The 27,380-nt window shown below is 37.3% G+C and overlaps 3 protein-coding genes and 3 non-coding genes across 11 annotated transcripts in view; 5 read left to right on the top strand and 1 right to left on the bottom strand.

Moving 5' to 3' along the window:
* Window positions 1-1,009: 1,009 nt before the first annotated feature.
* On the top strand, window positions 1,010-2,966 carry zgc:153284 (uncharacterized protein LOC751696 homolog). Its single transcript, XM_041975988.1, has 3 exons — window positions 1,010-1,181; window positions 1,412-1,579; window positions 2,628-2,966. Exons 1-3 carry the CDS (start codon window positions 1,137-1,139, stop codon window positions 2,688-2,690), a joined length of 276 nt encoding a protein of 91 aa, XP_041831922.1. The 5' UTR covers window positions 1,010-1,136; the 3' UTR covers window positions 2,691-2,966.
* A 639-nt stretch (window positions 2,967-3,605) lies between these two features.
* On the top strand, window positions 3,606-6,540 carry rps12 (ribosomal protein S12). Its single transcript, XM_041975987.1, has 6 exons — window positions 3,606-3,675; window positions 3,800-3,846; window positions 4,717-4,833; window positions 5,027-5,129; window positions 5,599-5,700; window positions 6,453-6,540. The coding sequence occupies exons 2-6, from the start codon at window positions 3,833-3,835 to the stop codon at window positions 6,513-6,515; spliced, it is 399 nt and encodes a 132-aa protein (XP_041831921.1). The 5' UTR covers window positions 3,606-3,675; window positions 3,800-3,832; the 3' UTR covers window positions 6,516-6,540.
* LOC121634302 lies at window positions 4,560-4,635 on the top strand. The gene has a single exon (XR_006009213.1). It is a non-coding gene; the product is annotated as a small nucleolar RNA SNORD101 (small nucleolar RNA).
* Window positions 4,876-4,959, top strand: LOC121634298. Its single transcript, XR_006009209.1, has one exon. It is a non-coding gene; the product is annotated as a small nucleolar RNA SNORD100 (small nucleolar RNA).
* Window positions 5,288-5,370, top strand: LOC121634297. Its single transcript, XR_006009208.1, has one exon. It is a non-coding gene; the product is annotated as a small nucleolar RNA SNORD100 (small nucleolar RNA).
* A 19-nt stretch (window positions 6,541-6,559) lies between the features above and the next one.
* The window catches only part of eya4 (EYA transcriptional coactivator and phosphatase 4), a 45,412-nt gene continuing 24,591 nt past the window's right edge, over window positions 6,560-27,380 (bottom strand). For 2 of the 6 annotated variants that reach the window (XM_041975982.1, XM_041975985.1), the window contains 17 exons: window positions 26,311-26,432; window positions 23,292-23,375; window positions 22,620-22,697; window positions 21,919-21,985; window positions 21,689-21,831; window positions 19,958-20,101; window positions 19,785-19,867; window positions 18,572-18,746; window positions 16,989-17,125; window positions 16,714-16,797; window positions 12,916-13,005; window positions 12,563-12,621; window positions 12,079-12,239; window positions 11,600-11,714; window positions 11,264-11,385; window positions 9,459-9,559; window positions 6,560-8,087 (listed from right to left, as the gene is read on the bottom strand). In XM_041975982.1, the coding sequence (XP_041831916.1) occupies window positions 8,007-8,087; window positions 9,459-9,559; window positions 11,264-11,385; window positions 11,600-11,714; window positions 12,079-12,239; window positions 12,563-12,621; window positions 12,916-13,005; window positions 16,714-16,797; window positions 16,989-17,125; window positions 18,572-18,746; window positions 19,785-19,867; window positions 19,958-20,101; window positions 21,689-21,831; window positions 21,919-21,985; window positions 22,620-22,697; window positions 23,292-23,375; window positions 26,311-26,432 (1,846 nt within the window). In that variant the 3' untranslated portion in view covers window positions 6,560-8,006. Of the gene's footprint in view, window positions 8,088-9,458; window positions 9,560-9,640; window positions 9,742-11,263; window positions 11,386-11,599; window positions 11,715-12,078; window positions 12,240-12,562; window positions 12,622-12,915; window positions 13,006-16,713; window positions 16,798-16,988; window positions 17,126-18,571; window positions 18,747-19,784; window positions 19,868-19,957; window positions 20,102-21,688; window positions 21,832-21,918; window positions 21,986-22,619; window positions 22,698-23,283; window positions 23,376-26,310; window positions 26,433-27,380 lie in introns of those variants that run through there. The other 4 variants (XR_006009122.1, XM_041975983.1, XM_041975984.1 and 1 more) reach the window with 4 other exon arrangements.

The raw sequence follows: 27,380 nt of genomic DNA, 5'->3' as shown, positions 1-27,380 counted from the left end.
ACAGATGTCTATATTAGAGTACATATATTACAGTATATTACTGTAATAAAATATTCTATGTTTTACTGTAAATGCTTATTAGGTTTAACTGTTGAAATTTCTAAAAAAAAAGAAAAAACATTTTAGATGTAATTAATTTATGATGTATGTAATGCATTTTCTAATTACAATTATATTTCCACTATGCTGAGTTTTCATTTATCATAGGTCAGGATTTACAAAACAGGATTGTCATCACTCCTCTTCATCCCCCAGGCCCTTCCAAACTCATCCTGCTTCCCCTTCAGTATACAAGTTAGTTTCTCTAACGAAAAAAAAAATTAACATTTGCCTGATCCACACATGGATTTTCAGTACTTGTTCAGAGTAAAGCAATTATTTTTCTAGCATGTAAAACACACATATTCATCATGCTGCAAAATACAATGAAAAATGTACCTTTCTCTGCATTACACTTGGTCCGTCTGGTATATTATCATTAAATTTATCTCAAATTACCAGTGTAACATAGGTTTGTATTAACCATTTATACTGTAACTCAAGACAGTTTGACTTGTAATAACTAAAAAGGCCTGTTGTTACTTATTATTTAGAATATAATGACTCTTGTCTAAGAAATGGCCCTAGTAACTGTGAGAAATTAATCCAGCAGGCAATAACAGAAAAACTAGACTGAATTCAGCAACCAATTATTTTGTGATTTGCACCTAAGCTGTCTGGTGACAAGAGCCATGTTGGTTAATTAAACAGTGTATAAGTGTAAAATAACATCAACTGGAAGTTGTGATGTCAACACAGTATACTTCCGTACAGAGCTTGAGTAAACATACCATAATTTGTGTGTGCAGGTGTGGGTGTGTCTCTGTGTGTGTTTGTGTGTGTGCATGTATAAAAGTGTGAGTGTGTGTCTGTAAGTGGTTTCACAAATGACTCAGACAAGCCATAACTGGAATGGCAATCAGACAAGTAGGTGTGTCCATGCAGGCAGGTAAGCTTTGTCCAAACCTGCTCACCTTGTCTGCTGCTTCAGCAAACTAGTGCCACATATCTTCATTTAGGACACAGGAACATTCGCACGCTGTACACTTTTATAAACCTGTGGACGTGCCTTCACTGAAGGTGTTACAGCAGCAAATATGTCAGTGATAGTGTTTTATTCCAGTGTGAGTGGTTCTCTGGAGGTACAGTATGCATTCTTTCTTGTCACTTTTTTTGTTCTTGTAACCATGTGAACATTTCCTTAGTCATGTTTAGTTTAGTGCATCATGTTTTAATGTAACTATTTACATTTTTCATTAGTATATAGCAGCTCATAATAGAAAGTAGTTGCAAAGCAGCAAATTACAAAGTTAGTTACGCATGAATTTTATAGATTTGATGCCAATAAACTGATGAAGTACCACATTTACAGGTGAAAAAGAAACAAGACAGGATCATGTCTGTTCTGAGTTCCAAGAAGATCCCCTTCAAAACCGTGGACATTTCTCAGAATTCTGAAAGCAAAGACTTAATGAGGAAGAGGGCAGGGGACCCGACTGCACTGCCCCCACAAATATGCAATGGAGATGCTTACTGTGGAGTAAGTGTCATGCAGTAAATGATTTAAGAGAATGATAAGAGTCTTTAGATAAAGACTGAACCAATTTCTGTTAGGTCATAGGGTGGGTGCATGAATGCATTTGAGAGAGATTATGATTAGGTGTGTGTTTTTAAAAGTGTTTATACTTAGGTGTGTAAAGACTTGTTTTTTAAAGTACCAAAATGTTTATTATGTAAAGTACTTTTTGCTACTTTCTTCATGAAAAGGGCTTTATAAGTAAAATTTGATTTGATTAGAGGAAGGATTTTATGTAAAATGTTCATATGCTTGCTGCCTTTGTAACACAGGAAGAAAATCTGTGGTAGCTAAGGGTGGAGACACAGGGATTAAATAAATATTAACAGAATGAACCACCCTTGCTGTGGTTGCAGAAGTAGCACTCTAATCGTTGGGACTGGCAAGAAGAGAAGAGGAAACTACTGATTTTTTCAAATCAGATCAGTCATAATAATGAAACAAAGTTATTTAGATGGACTGGCACTAGCCTTTACAGGGGTTATTTAATAGTGTGAAATCTACACACAACACAAGTCTTAACACAATCCACAATGTTTTTTTTTTCTTTTTCTTTCTTTCTTTTTTTAATGGGAGCCTGAACAGATAAACCAAACACTGACTCTATTGTGTATGATGCCATATGAGGAACAAATACACAGAACTTTATTTCTTATCCCATATAATTGGCTTATCACTGCATGAGGTGCATTTTGAATCCAAAAAGAGGAATCTACTACCAGAGCCGAAGTCAAATTATAGTGTGTTTACAGGGTGTTGGGAAATACAGATGCAGGTTTGAATATACTTATGTGAATCCCTAGGCAGCCCTGTAGTTGTGTGATATTAGATCATTTGCCTTGTTTTTTGTATTCCCTTGTGTCACTAGTATTAGATTCTAACAGTGTATCTAATGAATATTATTCATATATGTTAATCATTGTATATAAGTTATTACATAAACAATTTCTTTAATGATATAATAAAAAGTAATTATGTTTCACAATTCATACACCTTTTTCTTTTTTTTCAGGACTTCACTGCATTTGAAAATGCTATTGAGATGGAACAATTGGAGAAGTTCCTTAAACTCTAAAGAGAATGGTGGCCACCAACGATCATCACTTTGTTAGCATTACAAACACTACAAGAGTATAATGCTTTGTTTGTATATGATAAAAACTGATCAAACAAAATGCCAATATTTCCAATATGTAAATGTTTTTCCATTTGAGGCTTTATAAGAAAATGTATATGGGTTTTTGATAAGCATCTGTGAAACATCTGCATTAGATTGAGATTCAGAAATACTTATTAATACCCAGGAGAATTTTTTTTTTTATGTTTTACTAAAATAAAGTGTCTTAAAACAGTTTTGAGTCTGTCTTTTAGGAATAACTGATTTATTAAATTTGTGTGAGCGCTACTGTGGTTTACAGAATCATATTGTAAACAGTTATCTTTTGGGAGGTTTTGTCCAGTAGTTAAAAATGAACAAAAACAAACAAGAAAAAAAAAAAAAAAAAAAAAAGGGAAATACTACCTAGCCATAGCATAATGTTATTAGCAAAGCACCTGTAAAAAAAAAAAAAAAAAAAAAAAAAAGACTTTCTCAGTATTCTTATCAGTAATGGTACTTGTTCATCACAGTGCATATATATATATATATATATATATATATATATATATATATATATATATAAATATGTGTGTGTGTGTGTGTGTGTGTGTGTGTGTGTGTGTGTTTGTGTTTGTGTGTGGTTGGAAGTTTATCTATTTTTATTCATTTTTTATTTATGATTATTTCCTATTTGTCCCTTTCTTCTGATTAAATTCGCTAGCTTAATGAAATATTTTTTTTTGTTATTTTCGGCTGGGCAGTGTACTGTGTTAGGTACGCCTCGTTTGTACTGTTATGTACATTATTGTAAATAAATGTGCTGTGAATACACTAAAGAATAGAAACCACAACAGGCAGCATACTGGACGCTACTGTGTCGTGCGAATGGGCCCTATCGGTATTAAACCGATGTCGCAGGCTTATGACGTCCTCTTTACTCACTGCCCGAAAGGAGGACAGGGTGCGTTTTCCAGTCTGCCGGCACAATCTTCTAGATTAATCAAACATCTTGGCTTATAAACTCGTCAGATCAAGTCATTTATAATGGATGATAACTATCCTGTCGTATATCTTCTTTATTGCAGAACTTTTAGTCCGCCATCCATCGCAAATCTACAATGGCCGAGGAAGGGTGAGCATGACGCTTCTTTCTGCTACTGTCTTATACGTAAAGTGGTTGTGACCAAACTATTTAATTACCTTTAACTTACAAGACCCACTTTTTCCGAGAAGATGATAGTGCACGTGTAGCGTAACGTTTTAATATAGACGTATGTTCTACTAAATGCTAAAACCTTCGTTTACATTCAGCACATCACCATTAGCCAAGAGGCTAGCTTAGGCAAACTGCATGTTTAAAATGACTAAAGACGGCTCCTAGTATCTGCACAGCTTGGTTATATCTACACTTATGAACAGAACAACTGTAAATGTGAAGAAAGTCATCATAAACATGCATGAGGATGAGTGATGTGTTGATTGCAGCGATGCAAACAAGTTAATTTGGACATGTACTTAAGCTATTTAAGGTAATGCATGCAATTTAGGTCGGCATATATGTGACCCAAACAATTGTAGATATCATTTATATAAGCTTTCCAGTAAAAGTGTTACTCAAACTTGAGTATTAACGGGAAATTAAGTCAGTTTAACTGATACTGGTGCTTGTAGGAATCCAAATTGTTATAAAATTATATTTTCTTTGAAGCTGTAGCCCAAAGTTAAATTATATGCAAAATGTACAACTCAGCTGCCCTCTTTAGTGTAATGTTGTGATTATATTCAGTGTGGTCTTGAAACATGGAACTTAAAATCTTAAGCATTTTTTTAAGTGAGCTCTCTACTGCATAAATGATGATTTACATTCTTTTGTCGGATACCCCTTCACTCTACAATGAGTGAGATCCTCCGTCTGACATGCTGGAAGCTCAATAGTGTTACACTCATCTGTCATCTTATCTACCTTTCAGATATAAAAATGTGTTTAATGTTGTTGTCACAGCAATGCTGCCGGAGGTGTGATGGATGTCAACACCGCTCTCCCTGAAGTGCTCAAGACCGCACTTATCCACGACGGCCTTGCTCGTGGTATCCGTGAGGCTGCTAAGGCCCTGGATAAGTAAGTTAAATTCATCAGTATGTTGTTTTACCTCACACTAGATGTTTCTGTGATGATATCTTGGCTCCCTCTTCTGAACTTTCTGTGGAAGCTTGCCACTGTTACCCAATTCTTGTCTGAGATTCGACATCAGTCTACAGTGTTAATGGTATGTAAACCCTGTACTCCCAGTTAATTAAGTGTGCATTTATAGACGTCAGGCTCATCTCTGCGTCCTGGCTGCCAACTGTGATGAACCCATGTACGTCAAGCTGGTGGAGGCCCTCTGTGCTGAACATCAGATCAACCTGATCAAGGTACGGAGTCTGTTTAAGTTCAGATGGATAGATGGTTGAAATCAATCCGTATTATCATTGTGGTTATTAATGTCTTATTGTCATACTTGGACTTAACAGCTAAAACCTAGTGGTGTAGTGAACCTTGAAGATGATGGTAGGATGTTGGCATGTACTACTGTATCACTGATGATAATTTGGCTCCCTCTACTGAACACCGTGAGGAGATTGCCATTGTTACCCAATTTCTGTCTGAGATACAGTAAAGTACTTGTTGCTAGTATTTAATCTAACTACATATTAACTGTGACGGTAACTGAAAAAAACATCTTTGCACCGTGGGCACATTGCAGGACAAATTTGTAATTAAATATATTTGTAAAGTTTTTTTGTACTGTATACAAGTATTGTCAATATTTGCTTTTATCTGATGACTGTAGTTTGAGTATTGGTCATGAGAGCACATCATTTACATTAACCTGTATCACAGGTGGATGACAACAAGAAGCTTGGTGAGTGGGTTGGTCTGTGCAAGATCGACCGTGAGGGAAAACCCCGCAAGGTGGTGGGATGCAGTTGTGTCGTTGTCAAGGTAAGTGATGAATTTTTAGATGATTAATTTCCATGGTGTAAAAGCTTTAGTTTAGCTTTGACTGAATGTGATTTAAATTCCCATTGACCATATCTAGAGACCCTACATATCATGGCCATCATTTTACCATCATATATAGGGTCTCTAAAAATGGTTAAAGACAGTAATAAATGACGGTACAGATTGTTTGGTTTCTGTTTGTAATCCGTTTTTAAATCTGTGTTCCAAATTGTCCATTCACCAAATCCAATTATTGAAAATGGATGGATGGTGCAAATGGGGAAGATTAGGGGGAAAGAATGACTTAACAGAATGTTGAAGTCCTTTTTTTTTTTTTTTTTTTTTTTTTTTTTTTTTTTTCTTTCTTGATTTTGGGCTTTTCTTTCAGTGTATTCTATTACTCCAGTTTTGCAAATTTTCTGACTCTTTTTAGGAAGAGTTTTTTGAAATGTGCTTTTGAATAAATCTTACAGCCTAGCTACACCCCTTCCTGCTGCAGGCACAAAGATTCCTAATAGGACCTTGTTACACATTTAGGAGCAACTGACCTGTCGTTCATATAATTTTTTGCAACAGGATAAATAAAACAAAAAAAAGTAAATAACATAAGTCTCCACAAAATGTTTGAAAGGTTAAGTTTTTTTTTTTTTTTTTTTTTCTTCTCTGAACTTTCTTTGGTATATTGTACCTTGTTTTGCTTTACTAATATTATGTACTAATGCTCATCTTAAACTTTATTTTTCTGCCTGCAGGATTATGGCAAAGAGTCTCAAGCCAAGGATGTTATTGAGGAATACTTCAAAGCCAAGAAATGAGGTGTCAATAAAGCGTGGAAATCAAGTCGTTTTGTGTTTGTTTCGTTTATTTTCCCTTTCCCCGTAAAATTTAAAATTCACATTTTGATATTATGCAGCTTTGCAAAGGGTAAATGATATAAAGAAATACTGCTGACAGCACTACTTTCTCCAAAAACATAGAAAACAGCTTTTTTCTGAGTGACCTTCAGCTGAAAATGTCATTTACTGAGTCATTCAAGGTGCAGCGTTAAGTCACCATTTAAAGTTATTCAGCTCATTCTCTACCCACTTAAAACGCTACATTTACAGGACTTCAGAAATAGGAAGTTTGAGCTTATCTTGTTTTTTGCTTTGCTATCAGCATCAAATTGTTTATATTTTTCTTTTTATGTCTTTAATGCCAACTAAATTCAACAATTCTTTTCCAATTGTACAGCAATGTCAAATGAGATTTCTTGAGGACACTTAGTGCACCCTTTTAAAATTGTATTCAAAGAGGGCAGTGTAAACTGACATGTAATTTTGACCAAAGCAGGTTGAACATTTCATTAATACCTAAGAAAATTGTTGCAGCTTGTGAAAAGAGCTCCTTTTAAAAGCGGCAGTGAGCATATAAATTTAATTTCATAATTGTAATTGTGTAATTTTTCATTCTAAATTTAATTCACAAAAGATATATAGTTCTTATTTTAAATAGCCTTTCCCATTTTTAAAAATCTAAAAAGCATATAACCATTAAAGAACATATCATGAGGTACATTTTAACAATCTAATGCTCACCCCTCAAGAAAATTCAGAAGGAACAGCAAGATATTAAAATCCAGAGATAAAAAGACAAGATTCCCAATAGATTCAGGTTGTTGACAAAATGAGCAAAGGCATCCACTGTCCTTTAAGTTTATTGGAAATAATTTACAGAAATTTCTACCAGACTGCATGTGTTGCGATTATACCATCAGGAGAAAAACTTTTACAAAAAAAATAACATAAAAACACTCACAAAAAAACCCTCATCCCAGTATGCATTACAGAATTTGTACAGAGAAGCCTTCAAATGAATGTTGGGGTGCGGACAAGTCCTTCTTATACCCTTGGATGCTTTGGTTAAAACCAGAGCTCAAAAACAAACATCTTTCCAGGCTCAGGTCTTCATACTGGATATTTCCTGCTTCAGCTGCATGGACCGTACACTGGGTTTCCACAGAGGTTTGTTTCAGGATCAGAAGGGCTGAGCAGAGATGAGTTGGGTTTGTTCAGCTATTCCCAACCACACTGACCTTTTATTTACCTCCCTCCTTTAACCTCTGTGCTTAAGACCATTAAGAGTGTAAATCCAGACATTCAAAAAAAAAAAAAAAAAACTAAACTGGGGAGAGAAAAAAAAAAAGATCACAAACTGTTGCAGTGTAGTTTTTTTTTTTTTGTTCTTAAATAGTTATACAAAAGATGGGGGCTGCCTGGCTGGCCATTTCCATGGTAACATTGCATCAGTCCGTATTGCTAGGATAGTTACAGGTATTCAAACTCCAGTGCTTGGTGTAATGCCAGCAGGTCAGAGTGACTGGATATCCTCCAGAAAGGCATGTTGTGCTGTGGAGTGGACACACATGATTAAAACCAGATAAAATGTTGTCACAGTTGGTCACCACCACCTAAAATCATGCAAGCTACACTACAGCTTGTAGCTTGTGGCTGCTTATTTTGCAATAGCACTGCAAACAAAATCCATGCAGTTCTAATACTTAAAAGGGTGTGGCATTTTGGGAAAGTTCTAAGTTTCTGTTCTGAGCGTTAAAATGATGAGTCGCATCAGTCCTACCTGTCTAGTCGGCTGGAAACCTAGTAAAAATGCCATTTAGTTAATGTTGGTCGATTTAGTTAATTATGAGACAGTATTGGAAAAAGATTGTGAACCACTGGGCTAGATTATCACTGCTATCAATGTACAGTACATTGTAAGTGGTTAATCACAACTAGAAATCAAACATTTTTCAACTTCTGCGTCTTTTGTCTAGGTTTGTTGCTTTGCTCTTAATGCTTGGTAATGTTTTTTTTTTTTAAAAAAAAGCCAATTAGCCAAAAAAAAAAGATGCTAAACATTCTCTGACTACAGTTCAACAGAATCAAAGAAAGAAACTCTGAGCTCCTAGCTGGCAGGAAATGCAGCATTTTATGTAGCCTAAACATTCACTGCAGTATACTCTGCAAACAGAGCCTACTGCCTCTTTTCTCATATTTCAATGTGTTTGTCCCAAGTCAGATTAACTGACTGCTGGCTATAGCTTTATGTTTAGCAGATGAAACTCTCAGACAGAAAGTAAATAACAGTACTGTATATCCCAAAATGCCAAACCTTTTTTTCCAAATGATCCCCGCACCATATGTTATGAATGAAACCCAAAGCAGGAGAAAAATTATTTTTCCTTTTTTTTCTTTTAGGCCCTAGTGCAGTGAAATTAGAGAAAATCACTTGTTTTCTGATTTGCTGTGATGTAACTTTCATCACAGTCATCACACCACTGGATAAAAAGCAGCATTGTTGTACTAAACAAATTAGTCCACAGCTTGGTCACAGTGTATATTTGGGCAGTCATTCATTTTGTGTGTTATCATTAATTCTGAGTAGACTTACATGATTCAAATGAACAAAGCTCAATTAAAAAAAGTACCTTCTGGTGGCAAACCACCTTCATATATTTGAATATTAAGCATAAGTGCCAAAATATACACAATCCAAGCCCCACTCTCAGATATTCACTCTGACATTTGCAGTCAAGTATCTTGTAACTCCATCAAAGAAACTAACAATAACAACAACAACAACAACAAAAAAAGGCAAGAGACCAGAGAAAGTCATAGACCAACACAAAACTGCTGTAGCAAAGAAAGGCAGGTTTCGTCCAATCAGAGCTCACACTGTGCGGAGTAGGCGGGGTCACGGTAAGGTTTGGGGTCCATTACCTTTTTGGCCGCCTGCTCCTCTTCCACACCGTCCCCAATTACAACATACACTACTTTCCTGCCAAACCTTTGCATTATGCGTTCAAAGCAACTCTCTTTTCCTGCAAAAAACAAATAAACAAGGGGAGGAAGGAGGGGGTCACATGGTCAGAGGGGTCAGAGTTCAAAAGTTATTTGTTTACCTGGCTGGCAGCATGCTCTTCATCCTTCCCATCGCCAATCACAACATATGTAATGTTAGTGCCAAAGCGGGAGACTATACGCTCAAAACAGCTCTCTTTGCCTGGAGAAAAACAAATGGCTTTCACAGGTTTTTCCTTTGTTTAGATGAAGGTAAAACATGGAGAGGCAGAGCTGTGTGTGTCAGTCTAAAGTGAAGACACACACATAAACACATAAGCAAAACATATTTCCATAACATATGATTTACTCTGGTTAACTCTGATGCTTACATGATACATTTTAGAGATACTAAAATTCAGACTTGCTGTGTACAGAAACTATGAGAAAATTTGGAATTAAACTCTAATGTCTTAAACTCTATGCAATTGCCATGGTTACCACACTGTGTCCATCAGTCATTGGAACATGGGTCTTGAACTTGATGATAAGCTGAAAAGGGTAAATAGTCCCTGTTGTCCAAGACTCCATTCAGAATGTGGATGTCTGGCCTTCAAGATCCAATGCAATTTTTCTGCACTATTGTCAAGCAGCTGGAAAAGTTGTGTTCAGGGCACCCAGATAGCTAGAAGCAGACCTACATTTATTTATAAAAAAATAAAGCTTGAAATGAAACCAGACATTTCCAAGCAGCTATACTGGACTGTTCAAACCTGGGCTAAACTAAACTGACATATCTAAATTATGAGAGGAAATGGATACAAGTAGTTTGGAATTGGTTAATTTAGAAATAACCAACATTTGATGTCTTCTCACCTGTGAAAATACATATCAATGATGGGACAATTCTAAAGTGGACCTGTGATAATAAACTCCAGATCTATTGTAGTTTACCAGAGCAGGTTCATATGATTTAAAGTTCTCATCTGTCATTTTATATCGGCCCTCTGCCTCTGAAACCAACTGTTTTAGCTACTGAATATTTAAGTTGATGGGCCTCTCCATAAAAATCACTCTCTTCTGATTCTCTGCTTGGAGCACCATTTCTTCCTTTTACCAATAACGATTTTCTGAAAGTGAGCAGTAAATTACAAAGACTGAGATGCAAAACACAAGAATAACGTCTTAGAAAACACAAAAACATGTTTGTTTAAAAAATATTTTCTAAAAAGTGTTATACTGGTGGCTTTAATTCTTCATTTGTTTCTTTGATCAGCATTGCTGGTTTTTACACTTCAGATGCAAACTGGAGTAAAAATTGTTCCTGAGAACATGAAAGGTACCAGAGTTAAAGAAAAAGTCAGTGAGTGATATTATCTCCCTGACTCTGCAGTTATTTAAATACTAAAGACAACTGTTGCAAGACACTGGTACCACTAATAATTATTTACATAGCAATCACAATATTGTTATTGTGATTGCTTTGGCCACAACAGTGAAAAGTCAGACACTGAGTAAATTAAACTCAACTTAAATAGATTATTTTTTGATAAAGTACACACATATAAGAATAAATACCATACTGTGCTGTGCCACGAGCAGATATTATTAAATATGTGGTAAGCTGGTATCAGTTACAAGGTAGAGTCAATAATCAGTTGTTTTGATTTATTGAATTGGCTCATTCACTGTCTGGATTAAGTCTATAAAGCTCATGTGTTTTAATACATGTGTCTGGGTCTTACCTATTTTTGTTGCGCTGTAAATGTTCTCAATAGGGAAAACTGATCCGAGACTATATAGAAGAACTTTAGCCAGCGCTGGTATGAGCTGCGTTGTGGTCACCAACACATTTACACAGTTACTCCTGTGGGAGTTAGAGAGATAACAGACCACTTTATCCATAGCACAGGTCGATAACTGAATGAATGATTAGAGCAATGAATTGGTCTTTTATTAACGTCCTTTCATGTTGTGCATGAATCAATTCCAAAAATCTTTATGCTGACTATGATAAAGGAGAGGGAAGACCATACATTCTAACTGATGTGAATGAAAGAAAAACTAAAATTAAGTGTCACCTGGAGCTGATGATGGACAGGGACTTCAGCGCGTGAGTAAGCCAGGAGTCGGTCAGAGCTTCCACCTCTGCTCTGAGCTGCAGCCAGGCATCTCTCTTAGCAGGACCCAGTAGACCTGCAACACCGTGCAGGCTTATTTCATTATTACCTACTTTAAAAATGTCATAACCATGTAGTTGTTTGGGCATGGGACTTTACGGATAAGTTACATGCAGGTCTAAGTGCTTGTGTGTCAAATTGTAAAACAGGCCTGTTATTTTTTTCCCCAGTTTTCAATATATTTAAGCTATGAACAGATAAATTTAACACAATAAAAGCCTATGTTATAAGTTACAGATACCAGTAGGTTGCAGCAGAGCACAAAGCATGTTTTTTGTCATTTTAAAACTTTTATGTTTCTCATAACTAAAAATATTGAAAAAAACTTCCATGTACAGTATGTCTGTTTCAACCAGTAAACTGCATTCTGATTGGCTTACCCCCCACATTGTTTTTGTACGTGCTATACAACTCTTTGACCCGTCGGTATCGGAAGGCCAGTTTCCTCATCCAGTCGACCCCGCCGCGGACACCCGTTGCCAGGCACAGGTTGGCGCTGGTTGCAGCTGCATGGAAGCCATCAGTTGCAAAACTGTAAGTACTGTCGATAATAATGATATGTTTTATTTCAAAAGTCTGCCCTGGTAGAACAACAAAGATCAGTTTTTATAATTATGTGTGTTTTTTTAATCATTATAAATTAACTGCCAACATTTCTTTCCTTTTTTTCATGAATGTATTTAGTATTTAACAGTCAGATTATGATTTAAGAGTAGTTTTATAGCACATTAAGAAGCACACTTAAAATGTTAGTTAAAAATGAATAAACTTTGTATGATCAATAAATAAACTGTAAAAAAAAAATATAAAATTACACTATCAATAGCTTATGTTTTGTAAAATAGTGAAATGTTAAAAGATCACCTTAAGTCCTGGCCATTGTCATCAGATGACACATCATCAATATGTACCTGATCACATTCCTGCAATCACAAACAAAGAACAACTTAAACAACTACAAAAAAAAGAAGAAACGATAACAAAACTCATATACTAAAATTAGAATGTAAACATGATGCAATGCGTTCAGCATATTTCTACCACTAGAGGGCAGTAGTGGTGTTTCACTAAGTCACAGCTTGGCTTAAACTATTTTAAGTCTAATGCTGATTTGTACAAAATTTTCTACACACTGTGCAAAAATGTTATAATCTTTAAAAGTCCTCTTGAAAATCTAAAAAAAAAAATTGTGTTTAAGTCTGATATTTGTGCCCCACCTCCAGGTCATTAAAGAATAAGTGTGTGTCAGCCAAGTTGAAGATCATCTCCTCCATCCTCAGCCCAAGCGTCACTGCCATGGGAGGGTCCTGACAGAAGAGGAGGACGACATAATGACAACATCACGACAACATGACAACAATTGTATCGCTGTAAATGCTGCTTATGGTCTTTTAGAATTTTCAATCCTCAAATACATTTTGAGTTTGACACACTTTCTCAATTCACACCTCTACCCTAACCCGTACTGTAAGAGTTGGTATGCTCCACTCATCACAGCAGACGCTGACAGACAGGTTGCACTTGTTCTGTTCCATCAACATTCTTTATGTTTGCGGAGGGGTTTGGGGGGGGGGGGGGGGGGCGAAAGGAAGAGTGTTGCTTCTTGTGTGTGTGTTGCAGAGAGTAGGTACTGTATGTGGTATGTGAATAGGTTGTGTGTGTGTGTGTTTGTGAAAATGGCTGCCTGTCCTGCCAGCTTGGGGCTCAGCTGCAAAAACCATCATCTGTGATAGGTCAGTGAGGGTCGACAGCTTGCCGCACATTCGCTGACGCTGTCAGATGACCAGAATAGAAAGAAACTAACAGGGAGGAGAGTGAAAGTTAACAAGGACACAGTAATAGAGAGAGATAGACAGCATTTCTGAGTGTGAAAAAATACAAAACAAGAAGAGGATGAAATAAAGATGAAAGATGTGTGTCAGCCTGTTCCTGATAGTGTAATTCATCTGTTGTAATAATGGAAGCAGCAGTTTTTACTGATTGGCTTTCCTGTCAAAGCATGAAGGCACATATTCCTCTCTCAGATAATGATTACATTGGCTATCGGCCAAAGGAGAAGAAAATACTTTGCCCTTTTAGTTCTCCAGAAAAGCTGAAGTGGAATTTTTGTTTGTGAAGTTCAATCAAACAACTGCAAATATTACTTTGGTCTGGTAGGTCAAATCTGAAACAGTCTCAGTCACAGTCTCAGTTGTTATCACAGAGTTGTTATCATATATATATATATATATATATATATATATATACATACATATTATGATGATGATGATCACTATGTCCGGATGGTTGTCCACCACCATCATGTAGGTCTGTATCTGGAAGTTCTACAGGATCTTAACCCTCTCATTCTCCACCACCTAACGGTCTCCAGTCTATATTCTGCATAGAAGTTTGTTAACACTATCGCAAACTACTTGGTTATGGCGTTCCATGTATTCTTTGCCTGCCAGTATCTTGCACCCTGCTGTGAGGTGCTGGATTGTTCCAGGGACCTCTTTGCACAGCCTGCATCCGGGATTGTGCTTGGTGTGGTAGATCTGCGCCTCAATTGCTCTGGTATTCAAGGCTTGCTCCTGTGCTGCCACTATTAGCATCTCTGTGCTGTCGGTCAGTCCAGCCCTCTCTATCATTCGGTAGGACTTGTTTGTAGCTGTCACTTCAGCTATCTGCTATAGATAAACTAAGGGTGGGACTTTAACATGGTAATTAAAATTAATTAATTACAGAAAAATTAACGCATTTAATCGCAGTTTGACTTCCAAGCAACGCAAAACATTTGTCTTCGCTAACAACTTAGCAACTTTGGCTCTATATTTAGTGAGTTTTCAGACTCGTCTTGCGACTCTTCTAAAAGAAATCGACTAGTGACAAATCTACGGACTTATTTTGGTGTTACTGGAGACTTTTGGAGATGTGAAAGTACATATACAGTAGTTTACTCTTCTCAATGAGCCACAGGTGCTGCTACAATCCCCTCCCCTTCCAAAAGGGCTCACAGCTGCAGTCAGAACAGCAGATGTTCACCTCTGCTAGTACAAAGTAAAGACAGAAAATGACAGAAAACGCAAAGGAATTGACTTAACATCTGTATATATATATCCTGAGTTCAGTTCTGTATGTGGTGGCACTTATTGTATGTGTTGTGATTTCTTTGTCAGTAGTGTAAATGCTATTTTGGGAGATGAAGAACAGACACAGCTGCCACTGTATTTCCACATAAGAAGAAAGTGAAGTGAAAATTTTTTCTTGCAAATATTTCAGGGAAACATTTTTACAGTGGCGCCGTACCAGTTTCATAACTAATGCCTTGTTATGATAGTAGGACTCAGTATTGTTGCAGCTGTTTGGGAAACAAACAAAATATATCTTTGTGATATTTTCTCATAGAAACTCATAAAAACTCTATATCTGTCTTTTTTCATATGTGATTATTTTACTAGGTTTTGCTATCCACTTGGAAGTTCAGGAATAAATATCAGGTTGTTTGAGGTTAATGGAACATTTTTTGCCTTAAAAATTGGTCCTCTTGCAATATCTATAGTTTTTGTTTAAAAAAATCTTAATTCTTAGCAAGTCCTGTCACATCTGCAGTTGTGTGAAATTAAATTAAAGAAACTTCTGACTGAAATATTCTTGCAAAAAGCACCATTTGTATTTAAATGCACAAACACAGTGTGCCCCTTTCATAATCGTCTTCAGACTGTTTGTCCATAATATCAGGCAACATAACCTGATATCAAAAATTACATTTACATGAATTTAGATAGTTGAAAAGATCTCATCTCTTATGTGTTTGGAAATCAGGACAAATCCAATCTAAATTCATTGTATCTCCACAGCAAATACAACACACACCAAACAGACTCAACTACGAAAGCCACATGTGTTTCTGCCTCTCAAACATTCACGCACACACACACACACACATACCACTTAACAACTCAACAGGGCTTTTCTTTACCCATTAAATCCCAATTGCCAAACATTAAATTCCACCACTGCGAAGCAAATAGGAAGCACATCATTGCCCACAAGCCCTAACTGTAAAATGCCTGAGCTCCTAAGACTCAATGCAAGTCTGGCTCCAGATTGTGCATGTGCTGTGCTAGCTTTTGTTTGAATGCCAAACGGGAATATTAGAATATTTCAGGGACGAAGAAGCTGTACAGGCAGGCTGGTGGCTACTCTGGTGCCCACAGGAAACGACTTCACCCAATAAAAATCTGAAGCCTTGGCCACATAGGACGATCCTACATCAGAGCCAAGAACTATTTAAATAAAGGGAACTATAAACAGTTTGGCTCCTATGTGAAAAAGTGAGACCACCTCATAAGTTGATGGAGAAAACTGGAATAAACATGAGTTCAGGTGAGAAACTGGCACACTGTGTTATGGTTAAACTAATGAAAGCACTGACAGTTACTAAAAGCCACATTTAAAGGCTTATTTTATAATGCATGTGATCAGAAATTGAGCGTAAAATTTCTGGAGCAGTTCATGTAATACAAGAATTCAGCTGAGAGAAGTGAAGCATATGCACAATGTGCTCTCATTGGAAGTTGTCAAGTTAAACTGGAAGATTGGGTTGATGGGGCAGGTCATGACTTTTCTGTCATAATAAAGATTCTTCATGTTTGGTGGATGAAGTTACATTTGCATCTTTACTAAAATCATGCTTTTTAAAGTTTTAACTTTTGTTTCATTATTGCCTTTTAGGAAAATATTTACATTTAGAAGAGCAGTTTGAAAATAATTTAACTTTTTTTGAGCATATTAGTGACTGGACAGGAAGAGAATTATGTTCAGATTGATTCTTTTGTTGAAATTAGGATCATTGTCCTGTGTCTTCTCTTGGGTCAGTCACTGACAGAACAGTGTATCACCTTTCAAAACTACAGTGATGGAGCTGTCTCATCCTTTTGTGTTTCCAAATCAATGCAGCACAGACAAAGAAATCATATTGGAGGCTACTGAAGATTTGACAATAATGGGAGACAGCGACAAAAGTGTTTTACCTTGCCATATTTTTGTGCATAAGAGCCGGTGAGCAAAGAATGGAAAACAATGATCGTCTCGTCCAGATCCCACACGAACACCCTCTGCAGAAAAAAATGAAAATCTACATTAATATGTGCATTCTTGCTCACGCTGTACAGATAGCAAACATCTCTCCTCCTATGTATTCTGAAACTGCAGTGAGCAGAGTAGATAAAGATAAAGAAAGAATACCATTGAGATTTGAAAGGAATATTCAGTCTGTTCTATGAGACAATGTTTTTCTGTCCCTTACCTCCAGGTCACTGTCAGGGGGAGGAGAGGGGTTGTTTTTGCGGCCCCTGCCGCGCGACTTTGACCCCCCACTCCGACAGGCTCTGTCATCCAGCTCTTTGATGGGTGTGGAAGGGCTCTGCACTGTATCAAAGTCCCCTGAGAATAAATATATATACACATTTAAAGTGTTTTATTAAAGTATTCAGATATAAGTCTCAAACTACTCAAAATGACCACTTTAGTCACTGCATTATAGAAAAAGTTATGATGTGGTTTGAGCTGATTCCACAGGTGCTCTGGAGTCATATCCACCTCAGGAGGAGCAATAACTCAGACTTTGTACAGTGAGTAGTCTTGTCAGGTTTAATAATTCAAGATAATTGGCATGACAGATCAACTTAGAGGCTACCAAGAAACCTAAACAAAAGCACTGTTTGTATTCTGACTGATTCATGATAAGATGAACTCATGAGGATTTAACAGAGGAGGGGAAATAAAGAATTGTGCAATAAATCAGACAAGTTATGTAATATGATTCTTTTTGCAAAGATACTGCTCACACAATAGTCTCCTAAAGCATAGATGAGAATGCACACAAAGGCGTGCACACACATTCTTGAACACAAGCACACCCTCCCAGTGCCATATGCTCCCACTGCTGCTCGGTAACTAGAACCAGACCCTAAGCTTTGGATCTCATATTGTTATGTCTCAATCAGAGAGTAAAAGGAGAGTGGGAAAGTGGGGGTGAATAAAGAAGACACAAACAGCATGTGACTAACTTAAAAAAAAAAAAAGAAAAAAAGAAAAAAGAATAACAGATACCAACTGGAACTGCAAGTGAAGTGAATGAAAAAGTGAGAAAGGCTGCTAAGAAAAAATGTCAGTGACAGGAAGACTGATAAGCTCCTTTAATCAGGTTTCCTGAATTACAGCCAAGAAAAACAAAAGAAAAAGAAAAAATTCCCCCAGTAAACTGGAATATGCAGCTATGCTTCAGTCCACATGGGTGCGTTTTAACTCCTTTCCTTAAAATGTTTTCTTCTCTTTCCTTACTATCAACAAAACTGCAATACTTAGCATAACGTCTTGCTAATCTAAGTCTCTGAGGACACATGCCAACTCTTCCTACCACAAGCACAATGCCAGGTCTCAAGTTATTTCCTATACTTTTTTTATGGCTAAAGGAGGGTGCTGAACTCTGTTAATCAAACTAGAAACAAGATAATAAAACCACGATAAGAAGAAGTGAAAAATCTGACGTTTGTTTGCACATTTTTGATGTGCAAACAAGTAGTTTAAATCATTAATTAAATATACCATCAAAACAAGAACAGCAAATAAAATAACAAAAAAATCACATGAAGAGAAAAGAAGAAAAACAAAAAAAGGGATCTACATGTTTGAAAAGGAAGAAGTACAAAAACTTATTGAGTCCTACCCCTTTTTCATTGCAACGCTTAATATAAGTCGAACAAAGTACACAAACTAAGACTGTCAATCTAAATATAAGTACATGAGCGGCTCATGGGACTTTTTCTTTCTGAAGGTGCAATTGATTTGGTAATAGTAACTTGACCATTTCATCACGTGAGCACAAACCTGGGTGAAGTTCAGCAGCCTGTCCGGTCATGGCGGGGGTGGGATCTTGCAGCTGGTAAGCAGCTGTGGAGCCTGTGCCATCCACGCTGTTGGAGGTCATATATGTCCCGTAAGTGGAGGCAGAGTAATACTGCGCATACTGGTTTTGGCCAAATGTTGTGTATGAGGGATAATCCTGGAGAAGACGAAGACAATGTCACAGACTATAAGTTTAAGAAAAGAGGAAAACTGAGATGTTTTACTTTTTTGGTGAAAGCCAGACTGACTTCTGAGGACAGATTTTACAAGTGTTCCCTCTCATTTCTCTAATCTTTTATCCCTTTCAATCTGTATTTTATATCTCCGAGACAATTAAAGCCTTGTGCTGCTGCTTTTTACTGACCCAGTGGAGATGGGCCCTTTTATGAGTCAGCTCTCTAAACCTGTCACTACAACCATCTCTGGAAGTCCTTATAAACTGGAGCATACCACATGAATACACACACACATGCATGCAGTTGCACACACGCCGGCACGCATACACAGTGCTCACACTAACTTTTTTTTTTTAATATTATTAAATGCAATTCCCTCTTTCTGGGACTTTTGATTGCTTTCTCTGTATCTGTTAAACTCATATTTCACTGACTCACATTCATATCTTTAACCATGCCTATTACTTGCCTAACCCTTACAATCACCTTAATTTAATGCTAACCTCATCCATACCTTAAACTTAGTTGTCATACTGAACATTTTGTGATGTTTTTTGGGCTTTTTGTCCCTGAAATCGGAGGCAGGTCTCCACACTGCAACTGTTTAGAGTGATTTATGTCCTCACAACATGACTAATACAAGAACATACACACCATATTCCCCTTAATCCACCCACACAGGCAAAACCTTGACTTTTTTCCCGTAAACAGCCACATAGCAAGACTATCTATCATAGTAAGACATTGGAATCCCCCTATAAGCATTTTACTGCCACAATACAATTCATCATATGGACATAGAAAATATTCAGAACAAAACACTCTTTCACTAAGACTGATTGTATGTTTCTCTCCCAAGTTTTCCCATGTTGCAAGGTCACAGTGTAATAAGATGTTGTTCTGAATGAAGAAAGTTGCTTGGAAACAAGAGTGTAAAACCGCCATCTTGATTACTACTGCAAGTGCCATGAGAAAAAAGAATCAGACCTTCCTGACTGACTGTGGGATGCATGCGGTACCTGCTGTGTGGCAGTGTAGTTGGCGGCGTTGGACACTGAGTTGTTGGTGGCGTAGATGCCTGAGGAAGGAGTGAAACTGGAACCTGTGGCGAAAATAAACAAGAACAGTTGGAGAAGTTGGGAAACATTTCAGCAACAGATTAAAAGATAGTAGCATTAATCTGTGTACTGACCTGGCATTTGATAGGGTGAGTAGGCCGTCTGTCCAGGCTGAGGTGTAGTGAAGCCAGGGCTGTAGCTGAGGCCAGTCTGCAGTGGAGACTGACTCTGGGTGAGGCCACTCTCTGTCTTAATGCCTGGAAGCATCACTCCGAGGTCTGTAAAAGGGTTTAAAAACGAATGCTTGAAAGACACAATATACAGCATTAGCTATTTGTAATTTATTGTGAAAGGGAACTGCCAGCAGCATTAGGTCTATTTATGTCAGTATGTGCTCTTATAGGTAGAAATATTGAATTTCTCCCTGAGTATAGGAATGGGACTAGAATGCTGTTGGAGAATTATTTAGAGCTCTCTTATTTTACCTCTAGGATTAAAATGCTTTTAGATATTTTGAGTGCTGGCTGTTTTTGTTTGGTATTCATGTAGTCAATCACATCAGTTTAACAGAAAGAGAAAGTTAAGCTTCATAATAAATAACATTTGAGAAAATGTTTAGAACAGCTCTCTTCCAATTTAAGTACAATTTAATGGCTTTTTTTTCCTTCTGTGCTGTAGAATCTGGAGAATCATTTTAACCAGATGTGGTATTGTAACACTTCTACATTCACTTTTCAAGAGATGGCTGAAGTGGCAGTAGTTTGTATTGTAATATTCACATTTGTTTCCAATGGTATAGAACTGCATGAAAGTAAGAATGATGAAAACAAAAAATTTATCCGAACCCAAAGTAGGAATTTCTCTTTTACTGCACCTATATTTTCCATTATGTTGAAAGAATGGTGGATGATTGCAGTTTACAATTTATACCTCTGGATGTCACCAGATACTACACATTGGACCTTTAAAGAGGTTTAAGAAAAAACACTGAATTAGTTGTTTTAGAATTATAGCCCTGCAATTATAGCACTAACTGTCCTAGTAGCAGCTGGGATAGACTCCAGCCCCCCAGTGACCCTGCACTGGAATGAGCAGGTATATTCAGTGAATGGATGGTATTATAGTTCCTCCATTTTCACAGGCTGGACATAAGACGTTTTCTGAAAAATCAGGAAGAAAATGGTTTGAAGTTTATTTAAAGCATTGCATTAGCACTTTTACCATCCACTGAAATGCTAAACATGCTTTTAAAGAGATTCTTAAGAACTGAGCTGGACCAATTTAAGGGGACGGATCAGAAGCATCTTAAAAAAGCTTACCAAGAACTGGAGCAAGATTATAGTGGAGAGATGAAACAAAGATTAATTTATACCAGAATGATGGGAAAAAGTAAAGTATAGAAGGGAAGGTGCTCATCTCCAAACATCCATCCAAACCACACCATACTGCTAAATATCGTGGTGTCAATATTATTGCATGGTTGCTATGGAACTAGGTCACTGGTGTGTATTGATTATACAACTCCTGGTAGATACAGCAGGATGAATTTTGAAGTGTGTAAAACTATTCTGTTCACTCAGATTTAGTCAAATGCTGTAGAACTGACATGGAGTGGCATCACTGTAGAGCTGGAACACAAAGGCAGCCCAAGAGTTTTTAAATATAAAGAAATGATGTCTTATCAAATGGCTCAGTCTTTTACATGACCTAAACCCAGTTTAGCATGCTTACTAAAGACAGCAGAAAGAAGCAGCCGAAGCAGCAATGGATTGGCACAGTAAAGACTTTACAGCATCTGACCTGCATTTAAAAATGTGTTGCGTGTAGACACACTTGTATTTTTTTCAGTGTGTGTTTGCTGATACCATAGGTTGACAGTCCGTAGGCCTGTCCTGTCTGTGAGTATGTCGTATACACGGTCGACTGCTGCATGCTGCTGAACTGAGGTTGGCCGGCATACGTCGGCATGGGGGGTGCTGCCGGTGTGGAGAGTATGTGAGGGTAGGGCCTGGAAACAGACAGGTAGTCAGTACCTGGACAGAAGAGGATAAGTTTCTTTAAAAGCAACCTCTTTTCTGTTACAAGTCAGACTTACTTTGAGGGGTAGAGGGGAGGAGAGTACTGGTGGGCTGAACGAGGGCTGTATCCACTGCTGGTGATCACTAAAAACACCAAAACAAGAAGGCAAAGGCAGGTCAAAGTTGGTGACAACCCACATTTTTTGTTTTTTTCACTTTTTAAAAAATAAAAACACAGCACAGTTCAGAGCATCTGTCATATTGGAGCTGAAATGTCGCTCCAGTAAACATAATCTGAAGCACTGTGAATGGAGAGGAGCCAAGTTCAGTCTTCTCCACAAACCCCCCTCACAGTGGGCCTCATAGTAAAACACAATGTCTGTTTGTGGTCATTGAGATGTCAGAGCTCAGTACTGACAAACACCCTGCTGGTTTTGAACCCCTGTCTATGTTTTGTGTAATGGCTTTGTGTATTACTGTGTGGTGTTTTGCAGAGTAAAAGGAGCATAGGACTGTGTGCCTAAAAAAAAAAAAAAAAAAAAAAAAAAAAAAAAAGACGGGTGTAAAAATGTCTCTAATTCCTTCGCTGGCCTTTCATGATGCAGTCCAAGGACAGGCAATACTTCAGTGGATTAAAGCTTTCAGCAGCGCTACCACTGGGCTAAAATGGATGACGGTGTTTGTGTGACTGTTTTAGACTCTGAAAGCATAGAGTGAAGCTGACCTGCAACCAAATAATTTTTCATCTGTACAGCTGAGAAATTTAATATGCTTTTACCTGAGCCTGCATATGTGTCCAGTGCTGTGTCGCCTGTCGTGGTGACTGTATCGCTGTTGTTCATAGGCTCTGTTTTTACTTAAAGGAGAAGGAAAGCATCTGTGTTAGGGTATAACAGTAAAGACAATTAATCACACATAAAAATAAAGTCTCTCTTAATAAAGAGCAGAAAACTACCATGCAGTTCTAATACGTGAGCAAAATTGTCTGCAGGGTTCCCTTTGCAATTGTTGCAGTCCACATGTTTTAAATTACTAGGCTGGAGCACTACCATAGCCTTCAGGTTTTATTCCTCCTGACTTTTCTATGTCATTTTTAACCTCAAGAAAAAATCAAAAAGGGATAAAAATGTGATGATTAAACTTAAAATGTAATCATGCCATGTAAACAGTTGTGAAATTTACCGCAATATTTTCTGACTTCCCCTGCAAATTAATCAAATTCAACACTTTGACAGGCAGGAACCCTGCAAATACTGTATATAAAAAGGCCACACACACGGATAAATTCACAATGGGGAAAAGTTGAAAACACTGCACAGCAAATTAAATCAATCAGAGCAATTCTGGCAGAAAAAATAATCAGCTTCAACTACACAAAGCCATCCGTGTTGCATTAAATTTAATAATACATGACTTCTGGTTTTGGAGTCACACACATGCACCTCTGTACCATAGTCCTTGGAACCCGAGGCAGGGGGTGGGCTGCTGCAGCCCAACAGCCAATCAGCCGTGTTTAGAACAGTCATGCTTTCACCTATAGGAGTGCAAGGTGGGAAGGAGGTGAGGACGCAATATGCCGAGAACCAGATGCAGGTCTCAGGTAGACTATATATGATCACATAGTATCAAACACTAAACATAAGTGGAATAAAATATGTCTAAATTTTGACAGTTGTTTATCAGTTTGGGACATGTCGTCCTTTTTCGTTAGTATTTCTTTTGTGCTGAAAATGAAGTTAGCACCAGTTGGCTTAGTGAGTATACCCAAAGGTCAGACATCTGTTTACCACCACCTCTGAATCCTAAATAAGTGAAGACATAATTATGAGGTTGCCATGTTTCCGGCAGAATCTATAAGGACTCTGAGCCTGACTAAGATATACAAAAACAACTTGCTTTTTACACTTAAACTCTCTTTTCTGATCTTGATTTCCAAAAACATAATAGCATAATTATTAGTATTTAATAGTGAAAATAATATTTTTCTGTCTTATAATGGCTCAGATGCAACTTTACATGTAAATGATCCTTACATTCATCTTTCTATGTGGATTTTCTATGAAAACTGAGAGCAACTATAACTGCTATTTAATTTTGATGCATTATAAGATCATGTCTTTTGGGTTAATAAAATAATTTATTTAATTTTCTCAAGAAATCTAAATATCTACCAAATCTGCTCATCAAGTCCCATGTAATGCTTAAGCCTGTGATTTTTGGGGATTTTTGCAGCTTCCACACAGTCTGAGGAACATCCATTAAATTTCTGCTTTTCCTTCTGTTAAAAGAAACCCTTGGGGAATGATCTTTTGATTAAGCATTTCATGTTTATAGTTACCCACTTAATTGGCCTGTTGTTTAGTGTTGACTCAATAAAAATAGAAAAAAATATTTCTGCTTTAACAGATAAATTTATTAGATTTACTTTAGATGAGTCTGCCTGTTAACTACTTCAACATACCGCATGGTATGCTGTTTTTTCCTTTTTCTTTTTTTTTTTTTGTTTCTTCTCTCTGAGGATGATTAAAACCCATTATCAGAAACCATATGAGAACCCATTTAATTCAGAACAACTTCATTAATCCCCTCGGGGAGCAATATTACCCACTGGACAAGCTGTAATGAAGACAAATGAATTGCTATGGAGATGGCCCATGGGCTTATGTGTTGGCTGATGTCAGGTGAGGGGAATGTTGGGTATGTAGTTTGTTTTGGCACTGTGCATGTAGTCCTGGCTTTGTCTGTTTTAAACATTAAGTGTGAGCTCATCAAAAAATGATTTAATGTGCTCTAAAATGGTCTGGATTTCCACTCTGAGCAAAACTATTAGTGCAACTGTGGGTCTGTTGACACATCAAAATTCCTAAAAAGCAACATCTCACTTTTTCCATTATACTCTAAAGTGTTTTCCATTGCCTGTTAAATCAGTAAAAGATCAAAATGTTGTCCTCAACAAGTTTCACATCCAGTACTATTACATCCAGCTGCCTTGTCAAAAAACTTCCCTGACAACAGAGAATAAGAAAGAGAGTAGATTAAGGGTGACAGATGGAATAAAGATGAGAGGATGGAGAGAGAAACAGAGAGTAAAGACAAATGACAAAAAAGAAACTGGGACAAGAAAAGAAGAGGAGAGAAAAATTCGAGCTGTTGACATCTAAGAGAGCAGTGATGCTTTAATGCTCTTGTAGAGGAAATAGTTTCCAGTGGGAATCTTAGGCTTACACTCAAACACTTACAGTCTGACACACACACACAACCACATTTTGCCAAGTGGTTAGTGGAGGACAGCAGAAGCGCTTTACCGTGTGTTTACACACATTCGCTGGTGGTTTACTTATAGCAGTGTGGATGTGTGTGTGCCTAAAGCTGACTTTTTAAAGACCTCAAAAAGTATTTATCTCTGCATGCTGAAAGACTCCCAGACTGCTCATTTTGTAATAGACTTCATAGACTCATTCAAGCATTTTTATCCAAGGCATATTACAATATATGCTTCCAAATCTCTTATAGAGTGTTTCTTGGAGATACTGACTTTGTATATTTTCTGAATGAGTCTAAGAAATTAGACATCTTGGGGCTTTCAGCTTAAGTAGAATAGTGGGCCTCTAATCCTGCTACATCATGTGGATCATGACTCCACTGATCTGACTTTGATGACATAATTTACACTTTAGCTTTGTTCAACTTAAACACAATTCATCTCTAGCTTTTCAACATTCATGCTACAAGACTAAGTATTTGGAAAAAAAGAGAAAAAAAATGGTAGATGAAGCAATTAAATGATTTGTCAGTCAAACCAAATGTACTTTTGCCCATCAAGTTTTTACATAATACAATATTGATATAAGAAAGTTGTGAAAACAAATAATTTTCCCTCACTTCCAAAGATATTTTTCCACTATCGGGGCCATTTTCTATTAATCTTCTCACAAAGCAACTAAAAAAAAATGCCACATGAAGACACTATGATATCATTCTCATGTCACATAGCAGAGGATTAGCTTAGCGTAAAGACTGCAATATAGTTACTTTTTAGAGCATTATGGTTTAGATTACTCATATCTTGTTAATTACCCATCCCATTACCTATTAATCTTTTTAATTACCTATAAAATGCTGTTTTCATGCAACATGTATTGAGTTAATTTTGGACAGCTTGCTATTTTTTTATTTTTTTTTTTATATTTTTGGAATTTTTGATAGGCTAGCCTAATGGCAGCTTCATATTTTCTACACACATGAAGTCAATTTTAGTCTTCTTGTTCAGCTCTTGGCAAGCAATGGATTAAATGCACCTCCCAAAATATTGATTGTTTATTTTAGGTGTTATGCACACATTTATCCTTTTATGTAGTTGACAACAAATCTGTATTTATAATAACTTTAAGGCTCACATTGATGACTTTGCTGATGATTCTCTATATATGTGAGTTTAGTCAAGAACCAAACATATTCTTCCTTCTCACCTCCTGTTCCATTGGTGGTGATGGAAGGGCTGCCGAGGTTGTTCTTGTCCAGCTTGGATCCTGATGAATCTCCACCTGCCACGCGGTTATGAGGACTCGCTAGGTCCTGCATTTCCATAGACCTATGAGTGGGAAGGATGGGGGGGGAGAAAGAAGATGAACTGTGATTTCTCCATGAATAGCAGATCAACAGCAACATGCCGTCCCAGCTGGGGACCTACCCCTTCCTCATGTTATCTTAAGATCCCACTGAGCACATTCAGTGACATGTGTGCACACAGGAATCACACACAGAGTCATAAACTTCATGTTGCTCAGCACCAGTTAGCTTACATGAGCATGTGTTCAGAGGCGCTAGATGTTGTCTGTGGGCCGGCTGGCTCTTTTATGGAGTGGTTTTGTGTGCACGAAAATGTGTGTGTATACACTTCTGGGCTCCAATACAAACCCACAGGCTGCCAGCATGCTTTAATTTTACAATGTGTTCCACATGCATGACTGGGACAGACCAGCACACAAGGTGGTAATGGTATAGTGAGAGAGTGTGTGTGTGTATGGATGTTTGAAGTGGAAGTAAGTTAGACATGAACAGATTAAAGATGCATATTTATGACAAAATAAAAATCTTTCTCCATATATCAGACCTCATTTTATATTTGTATCTCTGTTACTTGTTGCCATGGCTCCATATACTCACTCTAGGGGCGATAACCCCTTAGTGAGAGGTATGAGTGTTTGCAATAAACTATCATATGTAAGAAAACCAACATAAAATACTAGTTTATGACTCTTCATCACTATCACCACAAACCCACATTCTGACAAGTTCTTTAGTGGAAGGCACAGTTTAACACTGAGTAAGTCTGTGTGTGGATAGTACCTCCTGTGCGTGTGTGTTTGTGTGTGTGTGTTTGAGGCCTGACTCATGCTGCCTGCAGCTTCGGTCACACTTGTGCTTTTGTGTGAGACATCAAAGCCAGAAATGACAGAGATGGAAGGAGAATCAAGTAAATGTGGGCTGCTGTGGGAGAGAGTGTACATCTGTGTGAAGGTCTGGAAGCAGGCCATCT

The sequence above is a fragment of the Melanotaenia boesemani genome, chromosome 22 (genome assembly GCF_017639745.1).
Source record: "Melanotaenia boesemani isolate fMelBoe1 chromosome 22, fMelBoe1.pri, whole genome shotgun sequence".
In the NCBI taxonomy this organism is placed as follows: domain Eukaryota; kingdom Metazoa; phylum Chordata; class Actinopteri; order Atheriniformes; family Melanotaeniidae; genus Melanotaenia; species Melanotaenia boesemani.
This window is presented reverse-complemented; position numbering and strand designations above follow the sequence as displayed.